Genomic DNA, 15,403 nt, shown 5'->3' with positions numbered 1-15,403 from the left:
ACATCCCCATACTCAACTCTTCATTAGCGAAACTGAAAACAGAGTGCAATACCAACTATTTCCTCACATATGGCCAAAGTAATTTCAAGGTAAAACCACATAAACAATGAAGTTGTCTCTGTGCTCATCCTTGTAAACAAAGTCCAGCCCCCACATCTTTATCCAGGTCATCCTGGTAGATGTTGCCATGTCCTATTATATTTTTAGATAGCCCATTATGCCAGAGAAATGGCATCTGTATAATGTCTCCCTAACAGAGTATATAGCAAGAGAGATAATAGGAGAGCTACAGCCTCCTCACCCCCCAAACAGGATTCTTAATAGACAAAGAAGGGAAGAGAAGGAAGGAGGAGAAACAGAATCTTACACGTAACACAACAGTGCATGAGAAGAAACAAAATATATCACAGAGAAGAAACGTTTCTCTTTCTGCTTTGTTCACAGCCAAAGCGAGGGATCAAGATGATAAGTAAAGACTGACTCATGTCTAAATCATGAGTATCCCCAGCCAGTTACATAGATCAGTTGGTTTTCTAGCAAGGCCTAACATGAGTTAGTTTTGCAGTGCCAGTGGAATTATAAGCACAGATAATTATCTCTGTATCTCTGTGAAATCCCATCAAAAAGGAGTATAGAAATTGAAAAGGACATAAACTCACAAAAAGAATAGAAAAGGAGATGACATCAGACAGTGATGTCAACAAAGTTTTAGAGGGTGAGAAGTAGATGAAGAAATGAAAACTTGCACAGCAGACCAGATAGAGAAGAAACCTGGGCCTAGTGGGGGGGCCAACAAAGAGCACCTTGATGTTTACTGTGTCCTCCTGGAAAGGTTTAGGAATCAGAAGCACCAATTACCTTTGAATAATTGTGGAAGATGATGCTGTTGTGTGTGCACATGTGTGTGCATGTGTATGCGTGTGCATGTGTGCATGTATGTGTTGAGGGTATTTGAAAGGGGTGTATGAAAAAAGGAGGACCAAGTGAGAAAATCTGTAAGTTACACACCAACCACTACTCCCTGCGTAACAAGCAATGATCACTTCCCACACCCAGAGGAAAGTCGGAAGTTGGTTTTTTCATGAATTGTGGAATAGGACATAATAAAGTAAGAAAGAAAAAAACTAAAAAGTAGAAGATTATAATAGTCAATTATTCAATAGATAAAATATTAAATATTATTTAAGAAAAGGAATATACTCATAGTAATCTATACAGTTCAACCAAATTGGCTTATAGATAAGTTTCAATAAGTTATACTGTCAGTAGTGAGTGTTGTGGACAGAATACCTGTTTTCCCTAATCTTGTATATTACTAAGCATTTTGTCATCTGCTTAAAAGCTAGATTTTTTCATTTAAAAATATTTTGTTTAATTATAAATAAGATGGAGCTTCATTTAATATACTTAAAATCCATTTATATTTTTCTCTATATTGCCATTCATACATCTGCCCATTTTCTACTGTTATTGTCTTTCCCCCCCCCACCTACCATTGTTCCACCAATCAGGTACTAGGAAACACCCTTTTAAAAAATTCTTTATTTTTTAAAAGTAGTTTTAGTTTACAGCAAAATTGAGGGGAAAGTATCAATTTTTCCCACATGCAGAGTATGCCGCCCCCCCCCAGCCTTTTCCATTATCAACATCTGCCACCAGAGTGGTACATTTTTTACATTTTATGAACCTACATTGACACATCATAGTCACCCAAAGTCCATAGTTTATATTAGGCTTCACTCTTAGTTTTGTATATGATACAGATTTGGAGAAATGTTTAATAATGTATATACCACTTTAGTAACAGAGTATTTTCACTGCCCTAAAAGTCCTCTGAGCTTTACCTACTCATTCATTTTTCAACCTAACCCCTGATGACCACTTATCTTTTTGCTGTTTCCATAATTCTGCCTTTTCCAGAATGTTATATAGTTGGAATCATGAAGTATACAGCCTTTCATACTGAAATATTTTACTTAGTAGCATGCATTTAAGGTTCCTCTGTGTCTCTCATGGGTTTATAGCTTATTTATTTTTAGCACTGAAAAGCATTCCATTGTCTGGATATACCACAGTTTATTTACTCATCTACCTCATGAAGAGCATCTTTAAAATAGATTTAAAGTTTTGTCAATTATGAATAAAGCTACTATAAATATCTTTTTGCAGGTTTTTTGTGGAGACATAAGTTTTAATTACTTCGGGTAAATACTAAGTGCAACTAGTGGATCATAAGGCAAGAGTATGTTTACCTTTGTAAGAAGCTGCCAAACTGTCTCTCAAAATGGCTGTACCATTTTGCATTCCCACCAGCAATGAAAGAGACTTCTGTTGCTCTGCATCTTTGCCAGAATTTTATGTTGTCAGATATCTGAATTTTAGCCTTTCAAATGGGTATGTTGTGTTATCTCTTGGTTGTTTTAATTTTCATTTCCCTGGTGCCCTATGATGTGGAGCATCCTTTCTTATGCTTATTTTCCATTTGAATATTTTCTTTGGTGAAATGTCTGTTAGGGTCTTTTATTTATTTTTGAATTGGATTGTCTATTTTCTTATTGTTAAATTTCAAGACTTCTTTGTATATTTTGGATAACAGTTTCTTATCAGATCTGCCTTTTGCAAACATTTTCTCCCAGTCTGTGGCATTTCTTCCATTTTCTTGATATTGCATTTTATAAGAGTAGAAGTTTTTCATTTTAATGAAGTTCAGCTTATTAATGATTTACTTCATGGACCATGCCTTTGATGTCTACCCAAGGTCATGTAGCTTTTTTCATATGTTGTCTTCTTGGAGTTTTATAGTTTTGTATTTTACATTTAGGATGATTCATTTCCTTCCTCCCTCTCTCCCTCTCTCCCCCTCTCCCTTCCTTCCTTCCTTCCTCCCTCCCTCCCTTCTTTCCTTCCTTCTTCTTTTCCTTCCTTCCTTCCTTCCTTCCTTCCTTCCTTCCTTCCTTCCTTCCTTCCTTCCTTCCTTCCTTCCTTCCTTCCTTCCTTTCATCCTTTGTCAATAATCAGTTGACTATATTTATGTGGATCTATTTATGGGATCTATATTTTGTTCCATTGATCTATTTGTTCATTCTTTAGACATTGCCAGGCTGCCCTGATTATTTAGCTTTATGTTAAGTGTTGAAGTCAAGTAGTGTCAATTGTCTGACTTTATTCTTCTCTTTCAAAATACTATTAGTTATTTGGGTCTTTTCTCTTTCTAAATAAACTTTGGAATTAGTTTATAAATATCCACAAAAGATTTACTGGGATTTCATTGGGATTGCATTGGCTCTATAGTTCAAACTGTGAAGAGTGGGGATTTTGACAGTATTAAGACTTTCTCTCCATATTTATCTCTTCATTTTTTAGTTGTTCTTTGATTTCTTTCATCAGAGTTTTGTAGTTTTCCTCATATAGATCTTATACATATTTTGTTATATTTTTACCTATGTATTTTATCTTTTTAGTGCCAATTTAAACGGTATTGCAATTTTAATTTCAAATTCCACTTTTCATTGCTGGCATATAGGAAAGTGATCATATATAATAAATAATTGTATAATATACAATATATAGTATTTTGTATGTTCACCTTATATCTTACAATATTGCTATAATTACTTATTAGTTTCAGGAGTTTTTTGTTGTTTTTTTTGGATTTTTTACAGAGATGATTATGTCATCTGAGAACAAAATTTTATTTCTTTTTTCCCAACCTATGTATCTTTTTTTTTCTTTTTCTTATCTTGTTGTATTAGATAGGACTTTGAGTATGATGCTGGAAAGGAATAGAAAGAAGGCATATCTTTGACTTGTTACTCATTTTAGTATGAAAGTTCAGGTTCCTTATCACTAGGTATGATATTAACTGTAGGTTTTAGTTGATATTGCTTATCAAGTTGAAAATGTCAGGCCGGGCGCGGTGGCTCACGCCTGTAATCCTAGCCCTCTGGGAGGCCGAGACGGGTGGATCGCTCGAGGTCAGGAGTTTGAGACCAGCCTGAGTGAGACCCCGTCTCTACTAAAAATAGAAAGAAATTATCTGGCCAACTAAAAATATATATAGAAAAAAAAAAATTAGCCGGGCATGGTGGCTCATGCCTGTAGTCCCAGCTACTCGGAAGGCTGAGGCAGTAGGATTGCTTAAGCCCAGGAGTTTGAGGTTGCTGTGAGCTAGGCTGATGCTACCGCACTCACTCTAGCCCGGGCAACAAAGTGAGACTCTGTCGCAAAAAAAAAAAAAAAAAAAAAAAAGAAAATGTCCCCCTCTATTTCTAGTTTTCTGAAAGTTTTTTTTTTTATCATGAGTGGGTATTGAATTTTGTTAAATACTTTTTATGCATTTATTGATTAGATAGTGCAGTTTTTCATCTTTAGCCTATTCATGTGATGGATTACATTAACTAATTTTCAAATTTTGAACCAGCCTTGCATACCTGCAATAAATCCCCTTGGTTGTGATGTGTAATTCTTTTTTATAAATTGTTGGATTTGATTTGCTAATATTTTGTTGAGGATTTTTGCCTCTATGTTCCTGAGGGATATTAGTCTGTAGTTTTCTTGTAACGTCTTTCTGCTAATTTTGGTATTAGGATGATGCTGGCATCATTGAATGAGCTAGGAAATATTCACTCTGCTTCTATCTTCTGAAAGAGATTGTTTAGAATTTTGATTTTCTCTATTGACTTCCTGTTTTCAGTTTAATTCATTTGTGCTCTAGTTCTTATTATTCCTTTTCTCTTGCTTGCTTTGTATTTAATTTTCCTAAGATGGAAACTTAGACCATTGATTTTTAGATCTTTATTCTTTCCTAATATGTGTTGAAATGCTATAAATTTCCCCGAAAGCACTGCTTTTAGTGCATCTCACAATTTTGATATGTTAGTGTTTTAATTTTCATTTAGTTCAAAATATTTGTTCATTTCTCTTGATATTTGTTTTTTCAACACATGTGTTATTTAGAAGTATGTTATTTGTTATTTAATCTCTATGAATTTTTGAGATTTTCCAGTTATCTTTCTGTTGTCATCGTTCATTTCACTATAGTCTCAGAGCAGATATTGGAGGACTTCTATCCTTTTAAATTTAAAAAGTGTGTTATGGCTCAGAATGTAGCCTATTTTGTTGAAATTCTTTCACCTGTAGTTGGATGAAGTAGTCTATAGATGTTATACATATCTAGTTAATTGATGCTGTTGAGTCCAATTATGTCTGTATTATTTTCTGCCTGATGGATGTGTCGTTTTCTGAAATAGAAGCGTCAAAGTCTACAACCAGGGGTGAGGAACCTGGGGCCTTAAGGCCACATGCGGCCCTCCAGCTCCCCAAGTGCTGCCCTTTGACAGAATCCAAGCTTTAATAAAGGATTTGTTCTGGGAAGTTTGGATTCAGTCAAAACTTAAGGACCTAGAAGGCTGCAGGTTAGCCTCTCCTTGCAGTTCTTTGCCTCGTGCATTTTCATGCTCTGTTAGGCTCATGTGCATTAAGGATTGTTGTCGTCCTGGAGAATGGACTCTTATCATTATGAAATGCCCCTCTTTATTTCTAATAATGTTCTTTGCTCTGTCTTCTCTGTCTGAAATTCATAAAGGTACTCCTGCTTTCTTTTTGATTAGTGTTGGCATGATATATTTTTCCCCATCCACCATTCACCTTTATCAATATGTAACTTTATATTTAAGGCAAGTTTCTTGTAGACAACACACAGTTGAATCTTTTTCTTTGGATCCACTCTGGCAATATTTGCATTTTCATTGGTGTGTTTAGACCATTGATGTTCAAAGTGATTATTGATATAGTTGGATTAATATCTACAATATTTATTAAAGTTTTTGATTAATATTTCCTCCTATTGCTCTTTTTCCATATTTTTTCTTCAGAGCTTTTTCTGCCTTTTGTGGTTTTAATTGAGCATTTTACATGACTCTATTTTCTCTCCTATATTAGCATATCCATTATATTTTATTTAACTTGTTTTAATGGTTGCTTTACAGTTTGCAATATACTTTTACAAGCAGTTAGTTCCACTTCCAAAAAGCACTATGCCACTTCACAAATAATGAAAATAACTAATAACAAAATAATTATAACTCCTCCCTCCTAGTCTTTGTTTTTTTCTTTGTTTTTGAAATTTTCAAATATTTAGGGGGCAAAAATGTTTTTATTAAATGAATTCATTGTGTAATACTGAAGTGAGGGCTTTCATTGTGCCCATTATGAGAATAGTGTTAATTGTAATTGATAGGTAAGATTTTATTCCTCCCCACTTCTTGGTTTCTAACGTCCTGTACATCTCTTTGTGCCTGTTTGTACCCATCGTTTAGCTCCTACTTATTAATGAGTACATGTGGTGTTAGTTTTTCCATTCCTGAGATACATCAGTTAAGATAATGGTCTCCAGTTCCACCCAAATTGCCATGAAGGACATTGTTTCAATCCTTTCATGCCTTAGTAGTACTCCGTGAGATGAGATATATATATATATATGTATATATATATATATATTTTTTTTTATCCACTCATGAATTGATGCATACTTAAGTTGATTCCACATCTTTACAATTGCGAATTGTGCTCTACTAAACATTTGAGTATAATTATCTTTTCGATAATAACTTCTTTTCCTTTGGATAGATATCCAGTAGTAGGATTGCTGGATCAAATGATAAGTCTACTTTTATTTCTTTGAGGATAGTCCATACTCTTTTCTATAGAGACTGTACTAATTTTCAGTCCCACAAACAGTGATTAAGTGTTCCTTTTTCTCTGCATCCACACCAGCATCTATTGTTTTTTGACTTTTTAATTATGGCCATTTTGACAGGGGTGAGGTGGTATCTTCTTGTGGTTTTGCTTTGCATTTTCCTGATGAAGCCCTTTTCATTTGCTTCTTGTCCATTTCTCTATCGTGTTTTGAAAAATTTCTGTTCATATCTATTTCCCCACTTTTTGATGGGGTTGTCTGTTTTTTTCTTGCTGATTTGCTTGAGTTCTTTATAGATTCTGCATTAGTCCTTTGTTGGATATATAGTTTGAGCATATTTTCTCCCATTCTGCAGGTTATCCATTTACTCTGCTGATTATTTCCTTTGCTGTGCAGAAGCCTTTTAATTTAGTTAAGTCCCATTTACTTGTTTTTGCTGTATTTGCCTTTGGGGTTTTAGTCATAAAGTCTTTGCCTACGCCTATGACTAGAAACATTTTTCCTATATTTTCTACTAGAATTTTTATGATTTCATGCCTCACACTTAAGTCTTTTAAGTATTGACTATCTTGAATCAATTTTTGTATATGGTGGGAAATAGGGTCCTGTTTTATTCTCCTGCTTGTGGGTATCCAGTTTTCCCAGTACCATTTACAGAATAGGGCATCCTTTCTCCAGTGTATAATTTTGTCTGCTTTGTTGAAGATCAGTTGGTCGTAGGTAGAAGCTTTTATCTCTGGGTTCTATATTTTTTTCTATTGGTCTATGTGTTTACTTTTATGCTAATACCATACTGTTCTTCTTACTATAGACTTGTAGCATAATTTGAAGTCAGATAATGTGGTGTCTCCAAAGTTATTCTTTTTGCTTAAGATTGTTTGGCTATTTGGGTTCTTTTCTGTTTCCAAATGAAGCTTAGGATTACTTTTCCTAGATCTGTGAAATATGACATAGGTATTTAGATGGGAATTGCATTGAATATGTACATCACTTTGGGCAGGATGGATATTTTAATGATGTAGATTCTACCAATTTATGAGCATGGGATGTTTTGCCATTTGTTTGTGTCTTCTATGATTTCTTTCATCAGTGTTTTGTAGTTCTTGTAGAGATCTTTCATGTCCTTGGTTAAGTATATTCCTAAGTATTTTATTTTCTTTGTGGCTTTTGTAAATGGTATTGAGTCCTCGATTTGTCTCTCACCTTGCCCATTACTAGTATATAGAAATGCTACTGATTTGTGTACGTTGATTTTGTAACCTGAGACTTTGCTGAATTTATTTATCAATTCTAGGAGTCTTTTGGTGGAGAGTTTAGAGTTTTCTAGATATAAGAAGATATTGTCAGGAAACGGATAGTTTGACCTACTCTTTTCTGATTTGGATATCCTTTATTTCTTTCTCTTGCCTTCTTGCTCTGGCTAAGACTTCCAGTACTATGTCGAATTGAAGTGGCAACAGTGGGGAAGATCTTTGGCCAATATTAATGGGATTTTTTTTTTTGCTGTTGCATTATTTGAGTTTCTTGTGTATTCTGAATTTAACCAAAGTGTCATTTTTACTTTTAACAGTTCACATGAAAAGGATCTGCATTTTGAATATTTTTTTGATCACTATCATGAGTCCACAAGAGGGCAGTGTCTTCCCCAGGAACTCCTAGGAAAGCTCTCATGTTCGCCTGTATATGTATATGTGCAAGTGTGTGTAGGAGTGCGTGAGAAAGAGAGAGAGACAGACAGAGAGAGAGAGAGAGAGATGAGGGGAGTGGTTTAGTGGTGTAGCAAAGGTGATAAAAAGAGCATTTTTCTTCTAATTGGTACAACAGATTCTTTTTATGATTCCTAAGGCAGAAGAATTAGAAACATCAGAGCCAAACTCAGTTTTTTACAGTTTAAAATTTGAATCATCCTTGAACCAGTGGAGAAAAGAATGATGAAATTCTTCAGAGTTTTGCTAGCAATCTTGTGGCTTCAATTAAGCTGTGAGTTTTGGTCATTTCCATAGGAACATAAAGTTTACTATTTGGAGGTATTGTCTACTCTAGGCTTGTGGGTAAAAACATGATTTTTTTTTTTCTGTAACTAAGGGAGAGTGGGAGACCTATAAAAAGATGATTTAAATTCTGGGGAGGAAGCTTCCATTACCCAACCAACCTTCTTTGTCTGAATATTGTGTTTTGCACAGGGGTGAGGAGCCAACAAAAGGAGGTGGAGCAGACTCTCAAATCCCTCAGTGTTTCTGAGGGAGCCACGGCCTCTCTTAACTGCACTTATACCAACACTGCTTCTCAGTTCTTCTTTTGGTACAGACAATATTCTGGGAAAGGCCCTGAGTTGCTGGTGTCCATATACTCCACTGGTGACAAAGAAGAAGGAAGGTTTACAGCACAGCTCAATAAAGCCAGCCGATATGTTTCCCTGCTCATCAGAGACTCCCAGCCCAGTGACTCAGCCACCTACCTCTGTGCAGTCAGCACACAGTGCTCCCCAGGCACCTGCAGCCTGCACCCAAACCTGCTGGGGCCTGAAACAGACCTTAGACTGCAGGGCAGAGAAGTTCTCTTTGCTCTCTAGAGGCAAATGAAAATTAAGAGGAATAATCTGGAGTGCTTGATTCATTAGGAAAGTATTTTCATAATTCTGAAAGTAGAGGAGACCCTAAATAAATGAAAGACACGATATTGCTCTGGATGAAATGTTTTCCAGTCTTTTCTTTCCACTCTAGTTTTCAAATATTTTTTACTGAGGTATGATAGGCATACAAAATTGTGCATATATTTACTTTATACAACTTGAAGTTTTATAAGTTAAAATTGTTTTATAGAACTCCCATACCACAAATTGGCTGGCTTAAACAACAGAATTTATTTTCTCACAGTCTTGGAGGCCAGAGTCCAAGATCAAGGTGTTGGCAGGGTTAGTTTCTGCTGATGCTTATAGATCGTTGCCTTCTCACCGTGTTCTCACATGGTCTTTCCTCTTCTGGGTCCAAATTTCCCTTTGTTATAAGAACACCTGTTATATTGAGTTAGAGCCCACCTATATGACCTCATTTTTCTTTAATTATTTCTTTACCGGCCCTGTTTTCAAATAGAGTCACATTTTGAGGTACTGGGGGTTTGGGCTTCAACATGTGAAATTCATAAACAAGACAACTGAAGCCTCCTTTGGTAATTTCACACAGTGATCATAAATAATTTTGATGATAATATTTTCCTACCTTCTCTTGTATTTTTTTCCTGGCTTATCTTAAGCCTGTTTCTAGAGGAACCAGAAATGTGCAATTACAAATACAGGTAGTTCATAAAATATTTCAAATCTCTAAAGAAATGAGGTAAAGGGACCAGTGAGATAAAAATTTAAAAGCTGTTATTTAGACTTGGCTTCTTTCTCCTTTACTACACGAGGTTAAGGAATTTTCTTATGTTTAGTTTCATTCTTTTCTGCACCTAAATCTTAATTTATTCTTGGTATTTCATCTCTGCCAGTTTTCCTTTCTTTTCCTATTCTCCTTCCTGTCTGAATGTTATTTTGTTTTTAACTATCTATTGTTTTCCCCTCTTATCTTAGATCTCACCTTTCCAGGAGTCAATTTACCTTGCTATTCCCTTCTTGGACTCCTCCTTTACACCCTGTCAGCAGAACTGACATTGTTTTGGGAAGATCTTTGGTGGGTGTGGTGGGCTTGGTGGATGGGTGGGAGCTGCTGTCCTTGCACAGGGGACAGGAGGAAGAATTGCATTCTGTCTGCTCAGCCTTCCTGGGGATTGTTTTTTGTTTTCTCAAGCAGTATGTAGCAAGATGTTTTATTTTGATTCAATCAGACAATTTCTTTTTATATGTGTTTTGATTACTGATATGTTTGGATTCATTTTTAATATTTTGATTTTGCTCAGCATAGCCTTGATTTTTGTCTTGTCTTTTTTTGCATTGATAGTTTTCTTTTTTTTTACATTTTTAGAAAATGTAAAGTGTATTTATGTTTTTATAATAAGTACCTTTAAATTATATGTATACACATTTTTTATGCCCAAAGTTATTCTGTTTTTCTTTCCCCAGTGTTAGTCTATAACATTTTTACCTTCTACATGTCACTCCTTCTCCTTGGGTGTACTCCTCCTCCTCCTGACTTACTATCTTTGGAATTACCTCTGTGGCTGATGGAAGAAACTGTACACCAGCTCTATGTATCAGGACAGTAATTTCAGAGTTTACCATCTCTGAAATTAGCTGACAAACTACAGTGCCCATGCACATTAAGAAAAGTAATAAAAAAAGAAAACCAACAAGATAATTGGAACATGAATTCACTCCCTTCTTCCTCAGGGCTGATGCCCCTCCCTGATCTTCTCACTCTCTGGAGGGCTTTTTACTACTAGCCACAGGGATTGTCCCTTCCCTTGCTCCTAGTCTGTGCTCCTACAGAAACATGGCACATGTGAGTGAAGAGGGGTGCTTCAAAATGTTTGTTCTAGTGTTATACTTCACAGTTTATAAAAACAATGCCTTAAGTGTTCATTGACAGGGGAAGGGCTGTATAATCTGAGATACATCCCTAATATGGTGCAATGCAGCAGTAGGCCTATATGAGTTGGTATAATAGGTCCTATGAGATTTATTATTGAGTTTATAAAGTGAGTTACAAAAAGATATTCACAATACATACCATTTTGTAGTGCATTCTAAAACAAGAAATGAACTAACTGTATTTTTCAGGTGTTTTACATATTTGGTATATGTATGTGAATCTATAGCAAATGCCTGAAAGCATCAACTCCAAATTGATGAGATGAGGAAGAATTAGGAAAACGAGTGATGAAAGGGACAGAATTGGGAGTGGTAATCAAACGGGATTTTATTCTATATGTAATGTTTTATTACTCTTAATAATTCATGTATTCATGAAATAAGCCATCGTAAAGGTTTATCCATATTCTTTCTTTTCTATTCTTCTCATTAGCAAAAGCAGAGAAAGCAGAAAATGACCACCTTCTTCATAAGGTTGTGTCCAACCTTATATGTCCTATATATAAGCATTTCTCCTGCCTCTGTGATCACAGCTTTTAGTTTCCCCTCCTCTTAGGGTCCTACTCTTTGATTTTATTACATCTGTCCAGTACACAGTAAACTAGTGTATAATTCCCCTTTATAAATTATTAAGAGCTAGTAAATTACTTATAGACCTTCAGTAAATGTTTTTGGATTTATTTTGGACTAAATTAGAGAAATCAAATGAATACCACAAGATGAGAATTGTCAAATTATTTTAAGATGTTACTTTCCATGAAATGGCATTTTAAAAGTGGTAACTGGTTCATTATTAACTCCCCTTTAAGTCTAGGCTGTTATTTTGTTTTCACTTCGAAAAACATGAAGTTTATGGGGCTGGGGTTGTGAGATTGCTGTGGAGTTGGTTGGTCCCAAATGTTCTTGGTTGATGGCATCAGTCCACTAGGGGGCACTCTAGGCTTTACTAGAAGTGAAGACTTTTTCTGATGGTGTCAGGGGGCTGAACAATTAGAAGAGACCAGAGAGCTTGTGAGTCAGTGAAATCACAGATGGCAAAGGGTGGGGGTGTTTGTGGAAAGTTCATCTCGGGTTTTCAGCTCTGATGTTCTATATAAAACCTCAGAAAGCTGCAGGCTATATCTCTATAAATCCACTGTGAGGATGATTTTCTGAGCAGAGGGTAAGGGAACTGGAGTTTACTGGGCATTGTGAACATGGAAGCTCAACAGAAAACATCTCCATTACCTGTTCTCAATTTTTTAATTTTTATGAGTAAAATTCCTGAAATTCATTCACCTAGAAATTATTCCAAATACCCGTGTATCTGATCTATTCATGTATCTTTGAGACTAGAAGGAACAAAAATAAACAGAAGAGAAGAAAAGAGAAAAAAATAAAGAACAAAAGTAGAAAGAGAAAAGGGAGAGGACAGTATCTAATTTGACCAGCATGTGTGGCTGATCAGAAGAGCTGTGTGGCCTGCAGGGTGTGGGGGAAAGGGCTGGACAGAAGGGGACAGGTAGAAATTATATCACAGTGAACATCATACATGTCTCCTGTTTTTATTTTAAGCAACCAAACTCCTACTTGGGAACATTTTATGGGCAGATGGTGATCTCCTGATATCTAGAAACTGTATTTATGTCTCAATTCACAATCCATACTATGAAATATTTTTTCTTTATTTGAATTTTTATAAAATTAAATTCTCAAATTTTCTGTCATAGTGTGTAATTTGGGAAATGGGTCACTCTTCCTGTGATTCTTCAAGGCACTGCCTTTCCCAGCTGAGACACTCATTCTTCCCAGACGTATCATTCCCTTTTCCTCACAAACTATTCCACAAACTACCCTCACATAAAGTGTTTTAAGAAAAAAATAACCCTCATATCTTAGCACGTTGATAACACTGCCTCCTACCCCACACTGGTCACATTCACAGTTTGGAGAGATGACTGTCAGTCTCACTGGGCCACTGTGGGTGGGGCTTCCTGTTAAGATGAATGATTGGTGCTCAGTGAGTCTGGTGGAACCTGATGACAGTAAGAACACGTTTGTCTGTACCCAGACGTGACACCCTCCAGAGCAGGGAGAAGCCACCCCAGCAACCAGGAAGGGGCCATGGAGAGGAGACTGGGAGCTCTGCTGGGGCTTCTGTGGCTCCAGGTTTGCTGTGAGTTGGGGCCGTGCCAGAAGGGGGACTGGGGAGAGTTTCACAGCTCACAGGGGAAGGGGAGGTCACATGAAGCTCTGGGATTGTCCTATGTCCTCAAGGGTGTTTCTTGGAATGTGTTTCAGGTTTGGAAACTGCATCAGTGATTCCCCAGTGACATCACATGTGTTTGCTTTTCTCTTTCCAAGCAGGGGTGAGAGGGCTGGAGGTGCAGCAGAGCCCTTCAGTCCTGAGTCTCCAGGAGGGATCCAGCCCTACTCTGAGGTGCAATTTTTCTGCTACCGTGTACAGTATGCAGTGGTTCCGACAGAATCCTGGGGGCGGCCTCATCAGTCTATTTATCATGACTTCAGGGACAAAGCAGAATGGAAGGTTAAATTCAACAATGAATTCTAAGGAACTCTATAGTGCCCTACACATCACAGCCACCCAGCTGGAGGACTCAGGCACCTACCTCTGTGCAGCGCAGGACGCACAGTGCTCCCAGGCAGTCTGTGGCCTGAACCCAAAGTGCAGCTGGGCCTGCAGCCCAACCCCTTCCATGGGGTGGGGGAGGGAGGGACGTTGCCCCCACAGTACCATTTGCACAGCTTTGGGTGTTTTGATTTACATTGTAGCACTTTTATCTCACCTAAAATTTGACAGTTTCAGAACTGCTATTTTCACTTGTTTTTATGTACTGTTTTCTCCCAGAAATTCCTTTGTAGGGAAAAGCTTTGAAATAGAGCCATTGGAGCAACTCATAAAGATGTCAAGTCCCCAATGTAGTATTAAAAGAGATCTCTTGTTAGAGAGCATATAAATTATTGTGATAAAAAAGTCTTGAAAAAAGACATGCTGATCGACAAATAGAAAAGTGATGATGACTCAGTATCTCAGTTAATTGTAGATGGTTCAACTTTCCAGGAAAAGGGAAGAGAGCATGTGTATTTTTTTCAATGCTTACATTCATATATTTCACTCCTGGGACCCATAACAAATATAATTAAAAGAATACAGAATGTCACTGAGTGTCAGGCACTCTCCCTAGCTTATTACATATATTTTCTAGGTACTGACAATATTTTATAAATGGGTACTTTCTCTTCACTTTGCACATGAATAAACTGAGGATTATACAGCATAAGTTCTTGCCTGAGCTCTCATAATTATTAAACTAGTGAAGCCAGGATGAGATTCCCTCTCAGGAAGTCTGACATCACAGCATGTACTCCAAGCTACCCAGTATAGAAGACTTTTCAGAATCACAAAATGGAAATGATTTCCATTAATAAAGTTGTACAATATAGTTACATACATCACTGAACAAAATATCCATTTTGTTCATTTCTAAATAGCATGTTTTAAAGGAGAGCTCATTTTCATTTTGTTATGTTATTATAAAATCCACTTGTCTTCCTTGCATTTAATGATCTATTGGTCATGATTTTGTAACATCATTTAAGGTCTGGGAAAAGGAGCAGAAAGCTTTCATAACTAGCCTAAAACACACCGTTATCTGCTGTGGCCACAGACCAAGACTTGATAACCAAATTCAAAGTTTAAACCTGCATATGGATCAATTACAACAATCTTGCCAATCTTGCAAGATATTCTATGGCAATGTGAGGGCACGGACTAGGACGAAGTGGGTCCCTGAGAACCAAGATGAAGACAAGCCAGTGGACTCCAGTGAAGCTAGGAGCGGGCCAGCTACCTGGGCATGGGACCTGTGCAGTCCCACGGGCCCTACTCTCACAAAGGGTGTGGTGCTTGGTTCAATGCTCTGTTATTGCTGCCTTGAAATTCTTAATAATTTCATCTTTGAACTTATGTTTTGTAAGTGAATTTGATAAGAGGACTGAGCATGTGCATGAGCAGAGGAGATGCACAGGGCAGCAGGACACAGGACAGGACACATGCAGGCTCAGGTTCATGGGCTCAGTGGGCAGCCCGTGGCCTGAGATTTGGTCAGGCCACTCCAAGCGCACAGGCACAACTGGGGCTGTCTGGTGCTCTCCAGATATCCAAAGTGGGTGGCAGTAAA

At 37.0% G+C, this 15,403-nt stretch overlaps 1 gene segment (V, D, J or C); it reads left to right on the top strand.

The window, feature by feature from the left end:
• The first annotated feature begins 8,625 nt into the window (after window positions 1-8,625).
• LOC123630598 lies at window positions 8,626-9,269 on the top strand. The segment is given in 2 exon segments: window positions 8,626-8,677; window positions 8,881-9,269. Coding segments are annotated over 2 exon segments (441 nt in total).
• Window positions 9,270-15,403: the final 6,134 nt, after the last annotated feature.

This window comes from Lemur catta, chromosome 1 (genome assembly GCF_020740605.2).
Source record: "Lemur catta isolate mLemCat1 chromosome 1, mLemCat1.pri, whole genome shotgun sequence".
Lineage (NCBI taxonomy): Eukaryota > Metazoa > Chordata > Mammalia > Primates > Lemuridae > Lemur > Lemur catta.
Note: the sequence above shows the minus strand (reverse complement) of the source record. Positions and strands in the feature narration are given on the sequence as shown.